The 19,162-nt window shown below is 43.4% G+C and overlaps 1 protein-coding gene across 3 annotated transcripts in view; it reads left to right on the plus strand.

Moving 5' to 3' along the window:
- Tdrd7 (tudor domain containing 7) overlaps positions 1–19,162 on the plus strand; it is an 86,384-nt gene that overhangs the window by 24,936 nt on the left and 42,286 nt on the right. For all 3 annotated transcript variants that reach the window (XM_051161583.1, XM_051161596.1, XM_051161589.1), the window contains exons 2-5: positions 11,029–11,241; positions 13,157–13,298; positions 14,097–14,277; positions 17,029–17,102. In XM_051161583.1, the coding sequence (XP_051017540.1) occupies positions 11,029–11,241; positions 13,157–13,298; positions 14,097–14,277; positions 17,029–17,102 (610 nt within the window). The remainder of the gene's footprint in view (positions 1–11,028; positions 11,242–13,156; positions 13,299–14,096; positions 14,278–17,028; positions 17,103–19,162) is intronic.

Below are 19,162 nucleotides of genomic sequence, written 5' to 3' on the forward strand. Positions count from 1 at the left end.
AGCTCACATGGCATTCCATAAATGCTACTCACCAAGGAGCCTTTTGGGACAGGTTTAACTCAGGTCCCCTAGTCCCTGTGTCTGAAGTGTATATTCAGCATTGGGTCTTATCTTATCTGGTAGGCAATCAAGGGCAACAACATTAGCTTATAATGTTCTGTGAGTCTTTTGGACAGCTCTGACCAACAACTAAGAAGGGGGCTTCTGCCTGGTGCTGGATATTTTTGTTAGATAGTTTACCCCTTGGGAGACATTGTTAGTTTAGTTGGAAGTTTTTTCTTTAAACTATATATGTATACACAGGCTTATTTGTATTACAGGTATTTATATATAGATAGTTAGTCATATGATTCCTTATGACCTTTTCAGATATCCTTAATGTTAATTTTTACCATCCTTCTCCTTCTCTATGTATCATGTTCCTCTTTCTTAATAGAGCCCCCCATTTTTCCCATTTCCCCCTTCAAATCACTTGCATCCTGCTATTTTTATTACTCCTCTAATGACCTCCTCAAGCAATGGTCCCTCTTTACTTTTTTGGTTTCTGCAGTTACTACAGGATATGTACTCACATCTCATGATTTGGAGCTAGGAGCCTCAGATGAAAGAGAACATTCAGTGTTCATCTTTCTTGGTCCAGGTTGCCATGCTCAATAATATCTTTTCTAAATAATATCATTTACCTACAGATTTCGTGATGTTATTATTCTTTACAGCTGAATTGTATGCATCTTATGTGTATGATCCACATCTTCATCTGTTCATTGGTTGAAGGACATTTAGGTTGTTGGCATTTCCTAGCTATTGTGAATGAGATAGCTGTGAACATGGCTGAGCAAGTATCTGTGGAGCAGGACATCAAGTTCTCTGGGCATATCCCAGGAGCAGAATAGCTAGGTCATGGCAGATTTGTTTTTCAGCTCAGTTTTCCACACTGATTTCCAGAATGACTGGACTAGTTTGTAGCCCCATCAACAGTAAGAGAGAGGCTTCTCTTTACCCCATCTCTCTCCACCTGCTTTGTTAACCTTTGACATTCTGACAAGGTGAGATGAAATCTCAAAGCTGTTTTGATTTACATTCCTCATATTACTAGCAATAGTGGACATTTTTTGAGATAATTTTTAGCCATTTTTATTTCTTTTCTTGACAACTTTGTGTTTCAATCCCAAGCGTCCCTCCCTTAATAGGTTATGTATTAGACTCCTTTTTTTTTTTTTAAATCCTGGAATGACTCCTCTGTGAGATGTATAGCTGACGAAGATTCTCTCCACCCAACTGATTGTGTTTTTATGCAGAAGCGCTTTCAGTTTATGAAGTCACACCCATCAATTGTTGGCCCAATTCCTGGGCCAATGAGATCCTAGTAACAAAGTTCTTTCTTACACATATATCTTGTATGGGAATGCCTATGTTTTCTTGTAGTAGTTTCAGTATTTTAGGTTTTACATTTAGGTTTTTGATCCATTTGGAGTCTTTTTACAGGGTGATAGATATGGAGTGAATTCTTCTACATATAGACATCAGATTTTCCCAGCATCATCATTGAAAATGCTGTCTGTCTCCACTGTATTCGTTGGACATTTTTGTTGAATATATTAGATGGTGGTAGTTGTATGTGTTCTTGTTTGGGCTTTTAATTGTTACGCTGTTGGTGCCAGTCATGACACTTTAGAACATTCTATTGATTCTCATTTGGTCTGCAGGACACTGGACTGCAACTTATGTCTCACATTCATCCTATCCCTTTTTTCTACCTCCCTTTCCCCACTTCCCTCTTCTCCACTTTTTTTTTGAGACAGGGTTTCTCTGTGTAGCCTTGGCTGTCCTGGACTCATTTTGTAGACTAGGCTGACCTTGTCAACCTTCTGTAGTTTTTTCCTGTCTCCCCCCCCCCCTCTCCCTCTCCCTCTCCCTCTCCCTCTCTCTCCCTCTCTCCAAGAAAAAAATTTATCTTTTATTTGACATCTTTTATGTTGTGTCCTAACTGCCTTAAAGACTTTAAAGGAAACCTTGTTTTGTTTCATCTGATCACAGCCCCCTTCCTCCTTTCCTCCTGGTCCTACCCTCCCACCCTCTTCTCCCTTTCCCGCTTCCCCTCCTCCTCAGAAAAGGGTAGCCCCCCTCCAACCTGCACGACACGTCAAGTCTTACCAGGATTAAGTGCATCCTGTCTCACTAAGACCAGGCAAGGCAGCCCAGCTAGGGGAAAGTGATCCAAAAGCAGGCAACAGAGTCCATGTCAGAGATAGCCCTTACTCCAGCTTCTAGGGGACCCTCATGAAGATCAAGCTGCCTTTCAGCTTCTTATGTGTAGGGGGCCTAGGTCCAGTCTTTGGTTGGTGGTTCAGTCTCTGTGAGCCCCCATGGGCCTAGGGTAGTTGATTCTGTTGGTGTTCTTGTGTGGTTTTGTCTCCTCCGGGTCCCTCTATCCTTCCTCTAACTCTTCCACAAGATTCCCCAAGTTCCGCCTAATGTTTGGCCATGGGTCTCAGCATCTGTTTCGATCTGCTGCTGGATGGAGCCTCTCAGAGGGCAGTTATGTTAAGTTCCTGTCTGCAAGTAGAGTCTCTTTACTAGTGTCGGGTTGGCTCTCTCCCATGGAGTGAGTCTCAGGTTGGGCCAGGCATTGGCTGGCCATTCCCTCAATCTCTGCTCCATCTTTATCCCTGCACCCTGCACACAGGGTAAATTTTGGATCGAAGGTTTTGTGGATGGGTTGGTGTCCCTCTCCCTCCACTGAAAGTCCTGCCTGGCTATAGGAGGTGGCCACTTCAGTTTCCTTATCCTCCCCTGCTAGGAGTCTCAGCTAGAGTCACCTCCCTATCTTCCCAGGAGCCTACCCCATCACGGATCTCCAGCTTGTTCCAGAGATCCCCCCACATACATTGGTTTCCCTTCTCTCTCCCAGCTTTCTCACCTCCTACCTCTACTTTGCCTACACCTGATCCCCACCCTCCTACCCTTCCCCACCCCCTCTCCCATCACACACACCACCACCACCCACCCCACCCCCATGTGCACGCGCCTTTTCTGTTGTCTATTTTATTTCCTTTACTGAACGAGATTCAAGTACTACCCCCACCCCCACTCCCACCCATGCCAGGCCCCTCCTTGTTACTTAGCTTCTGTGGGTCTATGGATTGTAGAGATAGGCCTGTACTTATCTCTTACTTGACTACCTTCTACAGAAATTTATCTTTAACCTTGTGTTTTTTTTTTTTTTTCTATCTAAATGCTGAAGACCAGTGTCTTTTTTTTTTTTTTTTTCAAAACAGGGTTTCTCTGTGTAGCCTTGGCTGTCCTGGACTCGCTTTGTAGACCAGGCTGGCCTCGAACTCACAGCGATCTGCCTGCCTCTGCCTCCTGAGGGCTGGAATTAAAGGTGTGTGCCACCACGCCTCACTCCAGTGACTTTTTTACCGGCCAGGCCTCTAACCTGAGTTCTTAGTAAATATATCTATGTGGCTGGCCTATGGACATCCATCCTCTACTTGTCCAAAATGAACCCATCTATGTCAACCCTGCTTCCAACCTATAGCTCTGTGAGTGGTTACTACCCAATATCCTTTAGCCAGATACTTGGAGCCCTCATCACTGGTTGCTATATCCTGACTACTTTTTCAGCTTGTTTTTTATCCCTCATGCCCTATTTTCAGATTCTCCAAAATTGCCAAGCATTTTCACATCTTGAAAGTTCTTCCAACTTAACTTTTCTAAGGCTGAGTAGTGACCTTTCAAACATCGGAGCTGATCACTCTGTTTCCCTCATTTATGATCCCTTCAGTGATGCATTACTTTCAACAAATGCAGTCAATAGTGATTATCTCAAAGTCTGCCCCTTTCCCTTTCTCCTGTTTGGATTCTCCTCCAGTCCTGTCAGTCACATGCCTCCCTGAAGTTCTCAGACAACCCCCCCCACCCCCACCCGATGCCCTTCTTGCCCATCTCCATGCCTCTGCCTTTGCATTCTCCCTAGCCCACAGCCCAGTTTTCCTTATATTCTGGCCATCAGAATGCCACGTAGGCCTCCTCTTGTTTATCACTGACTCCTCCGCATTCCCATGGTGGTCCATATTTAAAGGCTGATGAGTCTTTTTTTTTTTTTTTTTTACATTTTTAATTAATTTATTCATATTACATCTAGATTGTTAGCCCTTCCCCTGTTTCCTCCCATTCTTCCCTCCCTCCCACTTCCCCCCTTCTCCCCTCCCCTATGTCTGTGATTGAGGGAGACCTCCTCCCCCTATATATGCTCTTAGAATATCGAGTCTCTTCTTGGTAACTTGCTATCCTTCCTCTGAGTGCCGCCAGGCCTCCCCATTCAGGGGACAGGGTCAGAAAAGGGGCACCAGAGTTCATGTGAGAGTCAGATCTCACTCTCCACTCAACGGTGGAGAATATCATGTTTGTCGGCTAGGTCTTGGTAGGGGTTCGAAGTTTAATGCCTATATTTTCCTTGGCTGGTGCCTTAGTTTGAGGAGGACCCCAGGACCCAGATCTGCCTGTCACAAAGTTCTTCTTGTAGGTTTCCAGGACCCTGTGGGTCCTACTATTTCCCCATTCTTCCATGCTACTCTCGCCTAAAGTCTCAATAGGATGTCCTCTCCTCTGACCCACTTTCTTGGTAAGTAAAATTTTTCATGGTACGTATCCCTTGGACTAGTGTTTTGATATAAGTGAGTATATACCGTTTGTCTCTTTTTGCTTCTGGGTGAACTCACTCATTATGAGAAATTTCTAGATCAATCCATTTGTCCACAAATTTTGGGAATTCATTGTTTTTAATAGCTGAGTAGTATTCCATAGTGTAAATGTACCACAGTTTCTTAGTCCATTCTTCTACTGAGGGACACTTAGGTTGTTTCCATGTTCTGGCTATTATGTATAAAGCAGCTATGAACATGGTTGAGCATATGTCCCTGTTGTGTGGTAGGGCATTTTCTGGGTATATTCCAAGGAGTGGGATAGCTGGGTCTTGAGGAAGCTCTATTCCCATTTTTCTGAGAAAGCGCCAGATAGCTTTCCAAAGTGGTTGTACTAGTTTGCACTCCCACCAGCAATGAAGGAGTGTTCTTCTCTCTCCACATCCTCGCCAACATGTGGTGTCATTTGAGTTTTTGATCTTAGCCATTCTGATGGGTGTAAGATGGAATCTCAGTGTCGTTTTGATTTGCATTTCTCTGATGACTAACGAGGGCGAGCATTTCTTTAAGTGTTTCTCGGCCATTTGATATTCCTCTGTTGAGAATTCTCCGTTAAGTTCCAAGCCCCATTTCGCAATTGGGTTGTTTGGTTTTGTGGTATTTAATTTCTTGAGTTCTTTATATATTTTGGATATTAAACCTTTGTCAGATGAAGGGTTGGTGAAGATCTTTTCCCAGTCTGTAGGCTGTCACTTTGTTCTACTGATAGTGTCTCCTGCCTTACAGAAGCTTCTCAGCCTCATGAGGTCCCATTTATTAATTGTTGACATTAAGGCCTGGGCTGTTGGTGTACTGTTCAGGAAGTTGTTTCCTGTGCCTATGTGTCCCAGGCTCTTCCCCACTTTTTCCTGTAACTGAATTAATGTCTCTGGTTTTAAGTTGAGGTCTTTAATCCACTTGGACTTGAGTTTTGTGCATGGTGACAAATAAGGGTCTCATAGCATTTTTCTACATGTAGACATCCAGTTAGACCAGCACCACTTGTTGAAGATGCTATCATTTTTCCATTGAGTAGATTTGGCTTCTTTGTCAAAAATCAAGTGAGCAAATGTGTGTGGATTCATCTCTGGGTCTTCAATTCCATTCCATTGATCCTCCAGCCTATTGCTTTGCCAGTACCATGCTGTTTTAATTACTGTTGCTCTGTAGTACAGCTTGAGATCAGGTATGGAGATTCCTCTGGAGGATCTTTTATTGTATAGGATTGTTTTTGCTATTCTGGGTTTTTTATTTCTCCATATGAATTTGAGAATTGATCTTTCAATATCTTCAAAATATTTTGTAGGTATTTTGATAGGAATTGCATTGAATCTGTAATTGCTTTTGGTAAGATGGCCATTTTTACTATGTTGATTCTCCTGATCCACGAACAAGGTAAATCCCTCCATCTTCTGATGTCATCTTCAATCTCTTTCTTCAGAGGTTAGAGTTACTCCTAGATATTTTATATTGTTTGTGGCTATTGTAAAGGGAGTAATTTTTCTAATTTCTTCCTCTGCCTGTTTGTCATTTGTATACAGGAAAGCTACTGACTTTTTTGAGTTTATTTTGTATCCTGCCAACTTGCTGAAGGTGTTTATCAGCTGTAGGAGTTCTCTGGTGGAATTTTGCGGGTCACTTATATACACTATCATATCATCTGCAAATAGGGATAATTTGACTTCTTCCTTTCCCATTTGGATCCCCTTGATCTCCTTTTGGTGCCTTATTGCTCTGGCTAGAACTTCAAGAACTATATTGAAGAGATATGGGGACAGAGTGCAGCCTTGTCTGGTTCCTGATTTTAGAGGGATTTCCTTGAGTATCTCTCCATTTAATTTAATGTTGGCTGTTGGTTTGCTGTATATAGCCTTTATTATGTTTAGATAAGTGCCTTGTATTCCCGATCTCTCCAGAACTTTAAACATAAATGGGTGTTGGATTTTGTCAAATGCTTTTTCTGCATCTAAAGAGATGATCATGTGGTTTTTCTCTTTCAGTTTGTTTATCTGATGGATTACATTACATTGATGGATTTCCATATGTTAAACTATCCCTGCATGCCTGGGATGAATCCTCCCTGGTCATGGTGAATGATGTCTTTGATATGTTGTATTCGCTTTGCGAGTATTTTGTTGAGTATTTTTGCATCAATGTTCATAAGAGAAATTGGTCTGAAATTCTCTTTTTTTGTTGGGTCTTTGTGAGGTTTAGGTATCAATGTGACTGTGGCCTCATAGAGGGAATTTGGTAATATTCCGTCCATTTCTATCTTTTGGAATAGCTTGAATAGTATCAGTATTAGCTCCTCTTTGAAGGACTGGTAGAATTCTGCGCTGAAACCATCTGGCCCTGGGCTTTTTTCGGTTGGGAGACTATCAATGGTTGCTTCTATTTCTATAGGCAAAATAAGGCTATTTAATTTGTTTATCTGGTCTTGGTTTAATTTTGGCAAATGGAATCAGTCGAGAAATTTGTCCATTTCCCTTAAATTTTCGAATTTTGTGGCATAAATGCCTTTAAAGTAGGTGCTTACAATTCTTTGTATTTCTTCGGTGTCTGTTGTTATGTCTCCCTTTTCATTTCTGATTTTGTTAATTTGGATAGTGTTTGTCTTTTAGTTAGATTGGCTAATGGTTTGTCTATCTTGTTAATTTTCTCAAAGAACCAGCTCTTGGTTTTGTTGATTCATTGGATTGTTCTCTTTGTTTCTAACTTATTGATTTCAGTCCTGAGTTTGATTATTTCTAGGCGTCTACTCCTCTTGGGTGTTTCTGCTTCTTTTTTTTCTAGAGCTTCCAGATGTGTTGTTAAGTTGTTTATGTGGGATGATTCCTTTTTCTTTTTAAAGGCATTTAGTGCTATGAATTTTCCTCTTAGCACTGCTTTCAATGTGTTTCACAAATTTGGGAATGTTGTTCCATCATTTTCGTTGAATTTCAGGAAGTCTTTTATTTCTTTCCTTATTTCTTCCATGACCCATGTGTCATTAAGTAGAAGGTTGTTTAGTTTCCACGTGTTAGTATGCTTTTTGTTATTTCTGTTGTTGTTGAAGTCCAGCCTTAGACCATGGTGATCTGATAAGATACAAGCTGTTATTTCAATCTTCTTGTATCTGTTGAGGTTTGCTTCGTGACCAACTATGCGATCAATTTTAGAGAACATTCCTTGGGGTGCTGAGAAAAAGGTATACTCCTTAGCGTTTGGGTGGAAAGTTCTGTAGATATCTGTTAGATCCATTTGATTCATGACATTGGTCAATGAAGTTATTTCCCAGCTTAGTTTTTGAATCAAAGACCTATCCTTGAGTGAAAGAGGGGTGTTGAAGTCTCCCACTATTAATGTGTGGTTATCGATGAGTGGGGCAAGCTTTGTTAATAACTCTTTTACAAATGTGGGAGCCCTTGTATTTGGAGCATAGATGTTCAAAATTGTGATGTCTTCTTGGTTGACTTTACCTTTGACAAGTACGAAGTGTCCATCCTCATCTCTTTTGATTAATTTTGGTTGAAAGTCTATTTTATTAGATATTAGAATGGCTATCCCAGCTTGTTTCTTGTGACCATTTGCTTGGAATATTTTTCCCCAACCTTTTACTCTGAGGCAATGTCTGTCCTTGTGGTTGAGGTGTGTTTCTTGAATGCAGAAGAATGTTGGGTCATGTTTATGCATCCACTCCGTTAGTCTGTGTCTTTTTATTGGCGAATTGAGACCATTGACGTTGAGAGATATTAATGACCAGTGATTGGTAAGTCCCTTCATTTTTGGTGTTTGTAACAGTCGAGATTTTGTGAGGTTGTGATTTTGCAATGGTATAGTTACCTATTTCCTATGTAGTTTTGGTTGTAGTTTGACCAGTTGGGGTGGAGTTTTCCTTCTAATAACTTCCGTAGAGCCAGATTTATGGCTATGTACTGTTTGAGTTTGTTTTTGTTATGAAATAACTTGTCTTCTCCATCAATGGTTATTGATAATTTTGCTGGATATAGTAGTCTTGCCTGGTATCTGTGTTCTCTTAGGGTTTGCAGAACCTCTGTCCAGGCCCTTTTGGCTTTCATGGTCTCTGCTGAGAAGTTAGGAGTAATTCTGATAGGTTTGCCTTCATATGTTACTCGGCCTTTTTCTCTTGCCGCTTTCAATATTTTTTCCTTGTTCTGTATATTTTGTGTTGTTATTATTATGTGGCGGGAAGATTTTCTTTTCAGGTCTATTCTATTTGGTGTTCTGTAGGCCTCTTGTATGCTCATATGCATCTCCTTCAAATTGGGGAAATTTTCTTCCATTATTCGATTAAAGATATGTTCTGGGCTGTGGAGTCGGCTACCTTCTCTTTCCTCTATCCCTATTATTCTCAAGTTTCGTCTTTTCATGTTGCCTTTTAATTGTTGAATGCTCTGTGTCAGGAACTTTTCAGATTTAGCATTTCCCTTGATGGTTGTTTCCAGTTCTGCGATTGTATCTTCAAGTCCCGATACAGATGCTTGCTTTCTTCTTTGATGCCTCTTGATCACGTTTTTCTTCTGTGTGTTCCTGCATCATAGCTTCCATTTTTATCTTCATGTCTTGGACTGTTTTAATGATTTCCATCATCTGGTTATTTATATTTTTCTGAAATTCTTCAAGTGCCTCTTTATATGTCTCTTTTAACTCTTCAGCCCTCTTGTTTGCCTCCTCCTGCATTTGTTTACAGATTTTATTTGTTTCTTCCATTGTCATCTTCTTTACTAAAGACTTGAGGTCATTTTCTTGCCTATCCATTGCTGTTAGATTCTCTAGGTTGTTTTCATTGAGAATGTTGGGATCTGGAGATGCCAAACTGTTTTGGTTTTTGTTAGTGTTCTTTCGCTGTCCTCTTGTCATTTTGATGGCTCTGATGTTGGAAGGTATTTTGTAGTGACCTTCGCTGGTTGAGAGTGGTTAATTGATGACTGATTATAGGTCAGGTGCTCTTGCCTGTGGGGATCAGGGAGTATTTCCGTGGAACAGGTAGGTGATCCGGTTTCACTCCTGGTGATTTTCTTCTGCACCGTTGGCTCCAGGCTGAGTCAGCCAGAGTAGATATCTGTTTGGACTTTACTGCTGTAATTCAGATCAGCAGTTTTGGGACCTAGAATAAGGTCCGCACACAAACGTTCTTGTTGTGTAAGTTGATCCCAGCTGCCTGTCCTTCCTGTGGCTTTGTAGTCAACACCCCAGGTAGTTCAGATCATCTGGGGGGTATAGCTGTCTTTTAGCTCTGTCTCTATACCCTGTAGCGGTGTCCAACCTCTCCCAGAACTATATGCCTGGAGGGACCAAGGTCGCTCTTGGTCAGCAATTAGACACTGCAAGCAAGACCCACGTTTCGTCTCCCGATAATGTGAGAGTACCTGCCTTGTTGGGGCCAGGAGCCCCAGATAGACTCTCTAGTTCCGGGAGTGTAGAGCCAGTGCCTTGCAGCTGGGAGGTTAGGGAGACTAGAGTTGCAGAGCTCTGGCGGTCGCCCGCGGAACCAGCTCTTCTGGCCGGGCTATGGCGTTCCACTATCACTCTAGGTCAGCAATTAGACACTGCAAAGACGACCCACCCATGTCTCGTCTCCCGATAATGTGCGAGTGTCTGCCTTGCTCAGGGCCAGGAGCCCGAGTTAAGCTCTCTCGTCCCGGGAGTGCAGGGCCAGTGCCTTGCGACTGGGTAAGAACAATAGGGTTGCAGAGCTCTGGCGTAAGCCCGCAGAACCAGGTCTTCCCGCAGGGCTATGTTGTTCAGCTATCGCTCTAGTCAAGACCCACGTCTCCTGATAGGTCTGTGGAAGCAGTCCAAACTGATTTCTCCCTGCCTCTGTTTGCAGGCTCAGTCCTCTGTGATTGGTGTTAGGTTGGGCCCCGGATGGTCAGCAAGCTGCAGTACCGCTTTAGTTGTCTCTGTTGGGTCCCACCACCTGTGTTTCCACTCCGCCTAGGCGGGTGACCTCCGCAGTTTGGGGTGGTGTGGAAGGAGGACCTAGGGCATATTCACCCTCTTTACTGAGACTCCTCTGGCTGGGGACTCTGGAGAATCCCCTCCCCAAACAGCGAGTCTGTGCTTTATATACAGGCTGCAGATTGCATGTGGATTCCGTTCCAGAGTTTGGGGAGTGTGTTTAGTACCTCTGGGATGTTGCTTGTCCCAGGGGGGTAGGTCCCCTGTTTGGTCTGTGGCCTTTGGGGCCCCACTCACCTACAGTTCTCAAAGTCCAGCAATCTGTTGCTCCACTTATGTCGCTGGTCGGCGCCATCTTGGATTCCTCACAAACACAGTTTTTAATGAAACAAGAATGGGTCCTGATGAGTCTTAATAGTAACCATTTCCTGTGTTCTTATAGGCAAAGATGCTGGAGGCTGACCTGGTTTCAAAGATGCTGAGGGCTGTCCTGCAGTCTCATAAGAATGGGATAGCATTACCCCGGCTCCAAGGAGAGTACCGATCTTTGACTGGAGACTGGATCCCCTTCAAGCAGCTGGGTTACCCTACTCTAGAAGCCTACCTGAGAAGCGTGCCAGCAGTTGTCAGGATAGAGGCTAGTCGATCTGGAGAGGTAAGATGGCATCTTGCCTGTCATAGTTCTTAACACTGAGCCAAAATCACCTGCCTGGTGCTTCTGAACCCACACCTGAGGAAGAAGCAAAGGCACTGAGTAGCTTAGATCTATGCTTATAGCGTACCTAATGTACAGCCCACATTTTCATGTCTTGTGTAATGTACTGCCTCAGAGTATTTTTGACATTTATCTAGAACCAGTGTCTAAACAGAGTAACTATGCTGGAGGCCTGAAACATCCATATATCTGCTCATCACAAACATGTACAACTGTGTGATTTTTTATTACACATTTATTTAGTGTGTGTGTGTGTGTGTGTGTGTGTGTGTGTGTGTGTGTGTGTGTGTGTACATACACTCATGGACACCATAGTGCACATGTGGAAGTAAGAAGGCAATTTGTAGAATTTTTCTCCTTCCACCCTGTGGGCCTGGGCTTGTCAGACGTGGCAGCAAGTGCCTATTGAGCCAGTCACTAGCCCTGTTCCAAGTGTTTTGCAAAGGTCATTGATGGCTTGATGTCTAGATTTAATAGAAAGTTTTAAATTCTAATGATTATTGACCACACTCATGCCAGTTCCTGCTCTCTGGACCTGGCTGGTTTCCTAGTTGATCATTCATGGCAGTAGTCTCTGTCAGAAGTGTGCTGTAGTTCCTTCCTTCACCAGTCAGCTCCTCCTTTATAGGAGTATGTTCATAATATCTTCCCACTTGAAACCCTCCAGCTTCTCTGGGGAGTCTCTCTCACTGGTACCTTCCCAGCTCAGTGTGATAGAGACAGACAGGACTAACTCATGCACACCCCAAACATCTCAGGGGTGTGGGTGCCCTTTCCCCTATTTGAATATAGGACAGTGTGGGACTTTTTTCACCATGCTTATTATGGTTTATTTTTTCTTTGTGTGGGAGGCAGGAGGGAGCATTGGTAAGAGAAGAAAGGGAAGCCAAGACCGAGAGAATGGTCAGAGGAGAAGCTCCTATGTAAGAATTTGTGTAAGGGGAAGACACATGTTAATTACAGTTGGTATCAGCAGTACAGCATGTGCTGGCATCCCACAGCCTTCTAGAGTTAGGCTTCAGATCCTGCTCCTTGCAGTACACATCACACAGTTCTCAACTTTCCTCTCTTTAAAGAGAAAGAGAGAAAGCTTCTGAGAGTGAGAGATTCACTTTTGCTTGTAATCATCAGTGCTTCATAAATGTGCTGAATGCTTGAAAGATCAAATGTTCAAATGAATGAATGAATGAATAGTGCTTCATACAGTTTTTAAAATATGTTTTACTTTTAACTCTTCTCCCCAATTTTGAGCATTTAAAAAATGTTTCCAGGTTTTGACTATTACAATCCCATGCTGAACATACTGAGACAAATAACATTTTTCTTTGTATTCCTAAGACTACAAGCGCTGGCCAAAAGAGTATGGATGTGATTTGGCTGTGGCCTAAAGCTGTATTGTCCTTGATTTCAACTTAGAGTTACGCATGCACAAACAAATGTAATTTTAGAAAATATCATACTTTGCTCTCAGAGAGATAGCCTCACTGTGAGCTGGAGCCTAGCTTTCCAAGCACTCGCTGCTTTTCCTTGTGTAAGTGAGAGAAAGAGGCACCTGTGTCTCTGAGTTGGAGTGTGCAGAGCATAGAATGCCTTTGGCTCATTTGCCTCTCCCTCCCACAATACCTACTTCATTGTAGACGCTTAATAAGTATCTGTTCAGAGAAAAGGTGAAAATCTCAAGTTGGAAAAAGTCAGAGTGCTAGGTCTTGAGTGGTTCCTTTTGTGTTAAATATAATTTTGTTCCTGAAAATTGGGAGAATTGTATACACCTTGCTTTGGGATATATAGACTCGCTGGACCTCAGCCTTTACAAACTGTCTCTGAGAATGTCTTGGCCTTACTCTACTGCTCACAGGTTGTCTGCTATGCTGTAGCCTGCACAGAAACTGCACGGATCGCTCAGCTTGTGGCTCGTCAGAGGACCTCTAAAAGGAAAACAGGGCGGCAAATTAATTGTCAGATGAGAGTGAAGAAAACCATACCCTTCTTTCTAGAAGGTAGGGCTTTCATATAAGAGTTTAAGTCTGCCTCTGAGTAGATTGTCAGAAGGCCTTAGAGAAATATTACCTATGTTCTTGATAAACTGTTCCTTGATGCCGTACCTATGTCTACATGTCAGGAGAAGGTTCCTGCACCTGGAATTTCTGTTGAATGGGGAAGTGATGATGAATGTGCCTTAAAAATCCAGTGGTCACACTGCAGAATAACACAGCAGGTGGTCACTGTGGGGATAGCTAAGTATTGTTTTGTCATCTTAGCTTGTTTGACAGGAATCCTCATCCAGAATGTTGGATGAGACAAGAACCCGTGATATGTCTTACTTAGCAGATGGTTTCTTTCAGTTTGGAGACATTTATTTTTAGAGAAGTTTGAGTCTCACAGCCTGACAGCTGTATTTCCTTAATGCATATCTCTAGGAGGTTATAGTAAATTCTAAAACCAAACTCTCAAGCAATGGTCCAACAGTGATATGAAATATTAGATGACTACATGGCAGAAGGAGCATTTTAGACCAGGCGGCCATCACTGTGAGTGAGAAGGGTGGGTGGCGGGAGGACAGTGGCTCCACACCGGCTGGTGGCTGCCTTGGGAAGCACTGTCTAAGGAGGCAGTCAAGACTCTTAGCCACAAAACACTCCCTAGTCTCGGCCCCTACCCACACCCTACTAGGGACCCTTCCTTGTGTTCTTCCAAATTGTTCAGAGAAGCGTGACCCTCAGAATTATCTGGAGCAGCATAATGAAACTACAGTCTGAGGAGGCTCACTGATGCTCATGTGTCTGCTTACTTTATAGGGAAACCAAAGGCAACCCTCAGACAACCAGGATTTGCCTCAGACTATTCCATCAGCAAGAAGCCTAATCCAGCACTGTTGAGAGACAAAGGAAGCACCCTGGGAATTAAGGTTGATGTGGACATGCCCCCTTACCCAGACATTCCAGTGCAGAGGCATGTGAGCATGTCTGCCAGCAACAGGTACCTGGGCTTTACCTGGCTTAAAGGAAAAGTGTGGAGAGCTGTGGTAACAAGTGCTAGAAGAGTGTGTTCATACGGTGAAGGACTTTTTTTATGTAACTTGCATTCACATGCATCATTATTAGTAAGTCCTCTTGCTACCCAGTGTATCCCTGAACATCCCCTGTCCTGTGTCCTCTGACTGTTGTCAACTCTCCTTGTCCACTTGGCTGTACACGCTCCAGTAAGTTGTTCTGAGATGATACTTTAGATAATTTTTACACAACATTGTAAGTTGTAGGTAAGTTGTAAATTTTAGGTAAAATCTCATCTAGATGTGTACTTTCCTTTGCTCCAGTATTTGCCACAGTTAGGCAGTAGCATTTAATGATGGTGCAGTGGCACCCGGCATGTTTGTACCATGGAACTGGACTCTAATAAGGCACTCCTAGCCTTAGCTTGTGTGTGGCCATGCACGAGCCAGCTACAGTAAGCTCATTAGTTTATGTTATGGGGATGATTCCTCACTTGTCCAGTGAACTCGTGTGAGTAGCTGATAGGGGGGGGGTTTCTGTTCCTAAATGTCAGGGTTTCATGAAGTCACCCAGAGATCATCAAACTCCAGTTCATGGGCTGTAATCCACAAGCCCACTGCCTGATTTTGTAAATACAGTTTTACAGGAGCATGGCCATATCCTGTTCCTGTATTTCCTGTGCCGTTTTGTACTGCAGTGGCAGAGTTGAATGGTGTGTGGCCTGAAGTTTGTCCTGTTGGCCTCCTGACAGGAAACATGCTGAGCCCTGACAGATGAGTCAGTTGAAAAGTTAAGCGTTTTTTAAAATTGTTGATATCATATTCCTTTAAATCACTTTCTACTTGGGCATAAACATCAATTTTTCCTCAGAAGCTTTCCCTCTAGATACTAGAATACTTAGGAAAAATTAATTTAAAAATACTTTGGCAGAAAGGTATGCTTTGGCACTTGTATGGATCAGTGCAGAGGTGTGGAGCTCCAGCAGTTGCATGTGCTAAAAGCCATTATTAAGGAACTGGCAGTTTGATTGCTTCTTTTAGAATTAAAACACTATTAGGAAATAGGCTTCATTTGTAACAGTTTAGTTTTTAAGTCTTCTGTGCTGCTCACAATTGTTATTGCTTCTGCTAATGAGAAAAAATGTAGTTACTGATTCCTTTGATCATGGTTCATTTAGCCGTATCCACTCTCTCCTGCTAGTACTAAACATTACTCAAGAACTGGGACACAGATGAGACACTAGTGAAGGAAAAACACGAGGGCATGGGGTGTGCGGGGCTGTGCGGTAGGTGTAGGTGTAGCGGGGCTGTGCGGTAGGTGTAGGCGTATATGCACACGAGGGCATGGGGTGTGCGGGGCTGTGCGGTAGGTGTAGGCGTATGTGCACACGGGGGCATGGAGTGTGCGGGGCTGTGCGGTAGGTGTAGGCGTATGTGCACACGGGGGCATGGAGTGTGCGGGGCTGTGCGGTAGGTGTAGGCGTATGTGCACACGAGGGCATGGGGTGTGCGGGGCTGTGCGGTAGGTGTAGGCGTATGTGCACACGGGGGCATGGAGTGTGCGGGGCTGTGCGGTAGGTGTAGGCGTATGTGCACACGAGGGCATGGGGTGTGCGGGGCTGTGCGGTAGGTGTAGGCGTATGTGCACACGGGGGCATGGAGTGTGCGGGGCTGTGCGGTAGGTGTAGGCGTATGTGCACACGAGGGCATGGGGTGTGCGGGGCTGTGCGGTAGGTGTAGGCGTATGTGCACACGAGGGCATGGGGTGTGCGGGGCTGTGCGGTAGGTGTAGGCGTATGTGCACACGAGGGCATGGGGTGTGCGGGGCTGTGCGGTAGGTGTAGGCGTATGTGCACACGGGGGCATGGAGTGTGCGGGGCTGTGCGGTAGGTGTAGGCGTATGTGCACACGGGGGCATGGAGTGTGCGGGGCTGTGCGGTAGGTGTAGGCGTATGTGCACACGGGGGCATGGGGTGTGCGGGGCTGTGCGGTAGGTGTAGGCGTATGTGCACACGAGGGCATGGGGTGTGCGGGGCTGTGCGGTAGGTGTAGGCGTATGTGCACACGGGGGCATGGGGTGTGCGGGGCTGTGCGGTAGGTGTAGGCGTATGTGCACACGAGGGCATGGGGTGTGCGGGGCTGTGCGGTAGGTGTAGGCGTATGTGCACACATGTGGGTGGGCGGGTGAGTGGGTGTGGCTTGTTCATACTCATATTTGGAAACATCTTCCTGTGGGAGTCCAACAGTTGATAGTAAATTATTCTGGAAAGGATATGAGATAAGCAGGTGCCTGTGTGTCTTCCCCCACCCCATGTAGTTATCTGAGCAGCCTTTCTGTCTAGAGGGTAAACTTCCTGTTTCTAAGATCTGTACTCTTGCCCTCAGTACACCTGTTTCACATGTTGTGACTGTGGCACAGCCCAGTCTGTAGTGCTGCTAATCTTTCATATGGGGGTTATGTTCTAAAATATTCTTTATTTCAAGTCCTTATTCTCCATTTATTTACTTATCTCTTTAAAGATGATTAGTTGAAATTCTTCTAGGTTCTGAAAGAGATTTTGAAAGACCTACTTTAAATTTAGCTTTTAACATACTTTCCTCTGAGTAAATATGAAATATAGTACTAGATTTGTTTTTATATTTTGGAATACTTTCATAAGTTATTTCGCTGGTCAGTGCCATGGGAACTTTAAATGAAAAGTAGCATGCTTAAAACTTGCTGTTCTTTCACACCTTAGGTTTAATCCAAAGTCATCCCTACCAGCACCTTTCCAGACACACATCTCAAGGACCTGCGCTAAGGAAGCAAATGGTATGTTTTCCAGATGTGTCATGAGTTGTGGGCCCCAAGAGAGATTTTTAATGGTGGCTTTTGACATATGCTTTCACCTTCTCCTGTAGGAAACTTACCTCCCTCCATTTCTAACTTTAAACTCACGGACTGAAGTGATCTCTAGAGAAAATAATGCTTGTCGGTATGATTTGAGGCCCTCATCACACCAAACCCACTCTGCTCCATGTTCATGTGTCCCCTTGGTTACCTGTTTTCCTCACCCTCTCTTTAATAAGAGGGTAAACTCTCAAGACTCAGCACTCAGAGTGCTTTAAAGAAACTACCTGCTCTATTTCAAGGTCATAAATGTGGGGCTTAAACTCAGAAGAGAGACTTAGATGCTCTAATAGAAAAAGCTGGCACTATCAACTGTGAGGGGTGGGTCCTAGAGAAATGGCTTAGAAGTTAAGAGTACTGGCTGCTCTTCCAGAGGACTGGCTTTGATTCCCAGCACCAGCGTGGCTCCAGTCCCAGAGTTTCTGACACCCTCTTTTGACTTCTGCAGACACAGCACACATGTGGTAGTGCACAGACATACATGCAGTCAAAGCAGCCACACACATTTTTTAAAGAGATTAAAGTTATTTTTAAACTATTAGGTGATAGCTAAGTATGAATAATTATTGGTTATAAAATCAAAAGGGTCATTAAGAAAACAATAGGATATTAAAGTCAGGGAAGCTGGTGGTTAGACATGCATCACTTGTGGACTTGTCTTGTGCAAGCAGTGTGTGAATCCACTGAGTACTCTGACCGAGGGCAGCTTTACAGAGTGCTGGCCATGTGCTCAATGAAGTGAATGGACAGGATTTGCTGCTTGCTGTATGCCTCTTACTGAGCACAAATTCCTTTTCCACAGGAGTGCTCTTCCAGTATTGCTTATGAAAATGAATAGTATGATTTTTGTATATAAGAATTATTTTTACACATGATTTTTCTAAATCATGACTACTCAGTAAAGTTGTATTCCCCTTTAGGAGTCTAAAATGGAAAGTTATTTCTTCAAGAGGAACTGTATATGGGTATTCTGGACCTTCTGTTCTCTGAGCCAGTTTAAGGGTGGCAGAGACACATGAGAAAAGAAAAGTCATCTCTAAGGATCCTCAAGGAAGACTCCCTTTGGTACCTGGCATCTTTAGAGACCAGTATCCCCAGACTAGGCTAAATATATCTATTAGTTAGTAAAAAAAAAAAAAAAAAAATGACTGTACTTAGCAGAAAAGGTATCCAATTAAATTGTAAATACAATTTTCACATAGGTGTTAGATTTTTAATACTTAGATATATTTCCTGGTAGAATCCTATATAGACTTGACATTATTTCTATAGTTAAAACACCAGAATAGTCACAGAAACACTCAGGTGTCTCTTGCATAGTATGTAAACTCAGGCACTCTGAGCTTTAGATAAAAAATAAATGAGAGTAAAAGAAGCTAGCTAAATTTTATGGAAGATAAATGTTGGGACAGTAAAAGCCAGTCCAGTCAATGTCAGTGATGTCTGGGTTCCAGGCCTGTTGTTGATGTCCACAACCCAGCTGGGATCATCTTTATAGATTATGGGCTCCTGTGAATTGTTAAATTGTTTTTCTTAGTAAAAGAGAAAATTCACCATAGTTAGAAAACCTGGACACCTTTTCGTGTTTTATAAAGCGTTCTTCATTCTCCCTACTAAGGCGTTGTTTTTGGGCCTCGTGGATTTTATAGCTTTGAGTTGAGCATTGCACGTACATTTATATTCTCTAAAATGTTGCCTCCCTGAGTTGCAGTTAGAAAACCATTAGTTAGATAATAAAACATTGTTCTTTACCCAGCGGGATTGCCCTAATGTTCAAAGTAAACTATAAAGGTTCCTTGCAAAATTAAGGGGTAAGTTCCCTTGTTGGAGGTGTGTTGGCTTTGCTGATAAAATACAGGGATACTAGGTGAGGTGGTCCTCAGTGCTGCTCAGCTCAACCCACAATCTTCTAAAATCCATGGCCCCGCAGCCCACAGCATAGCAACGTCAGAGACACAAATGCTAGGTGATGGGAATAATCT

Source organism: Acomys russatus, chromosome 2 (genome assembly GCF_903995435.1).
Source record: "Acomys russatus chromosome 2, mAcoRus1.1, whole genome shotgun sequence".
Lineage (NCBI taxonomy): Eukaryota > Metazoa > Chordata > Mammalia > Rodentia > Muridae > Acomys > Acomys russatus.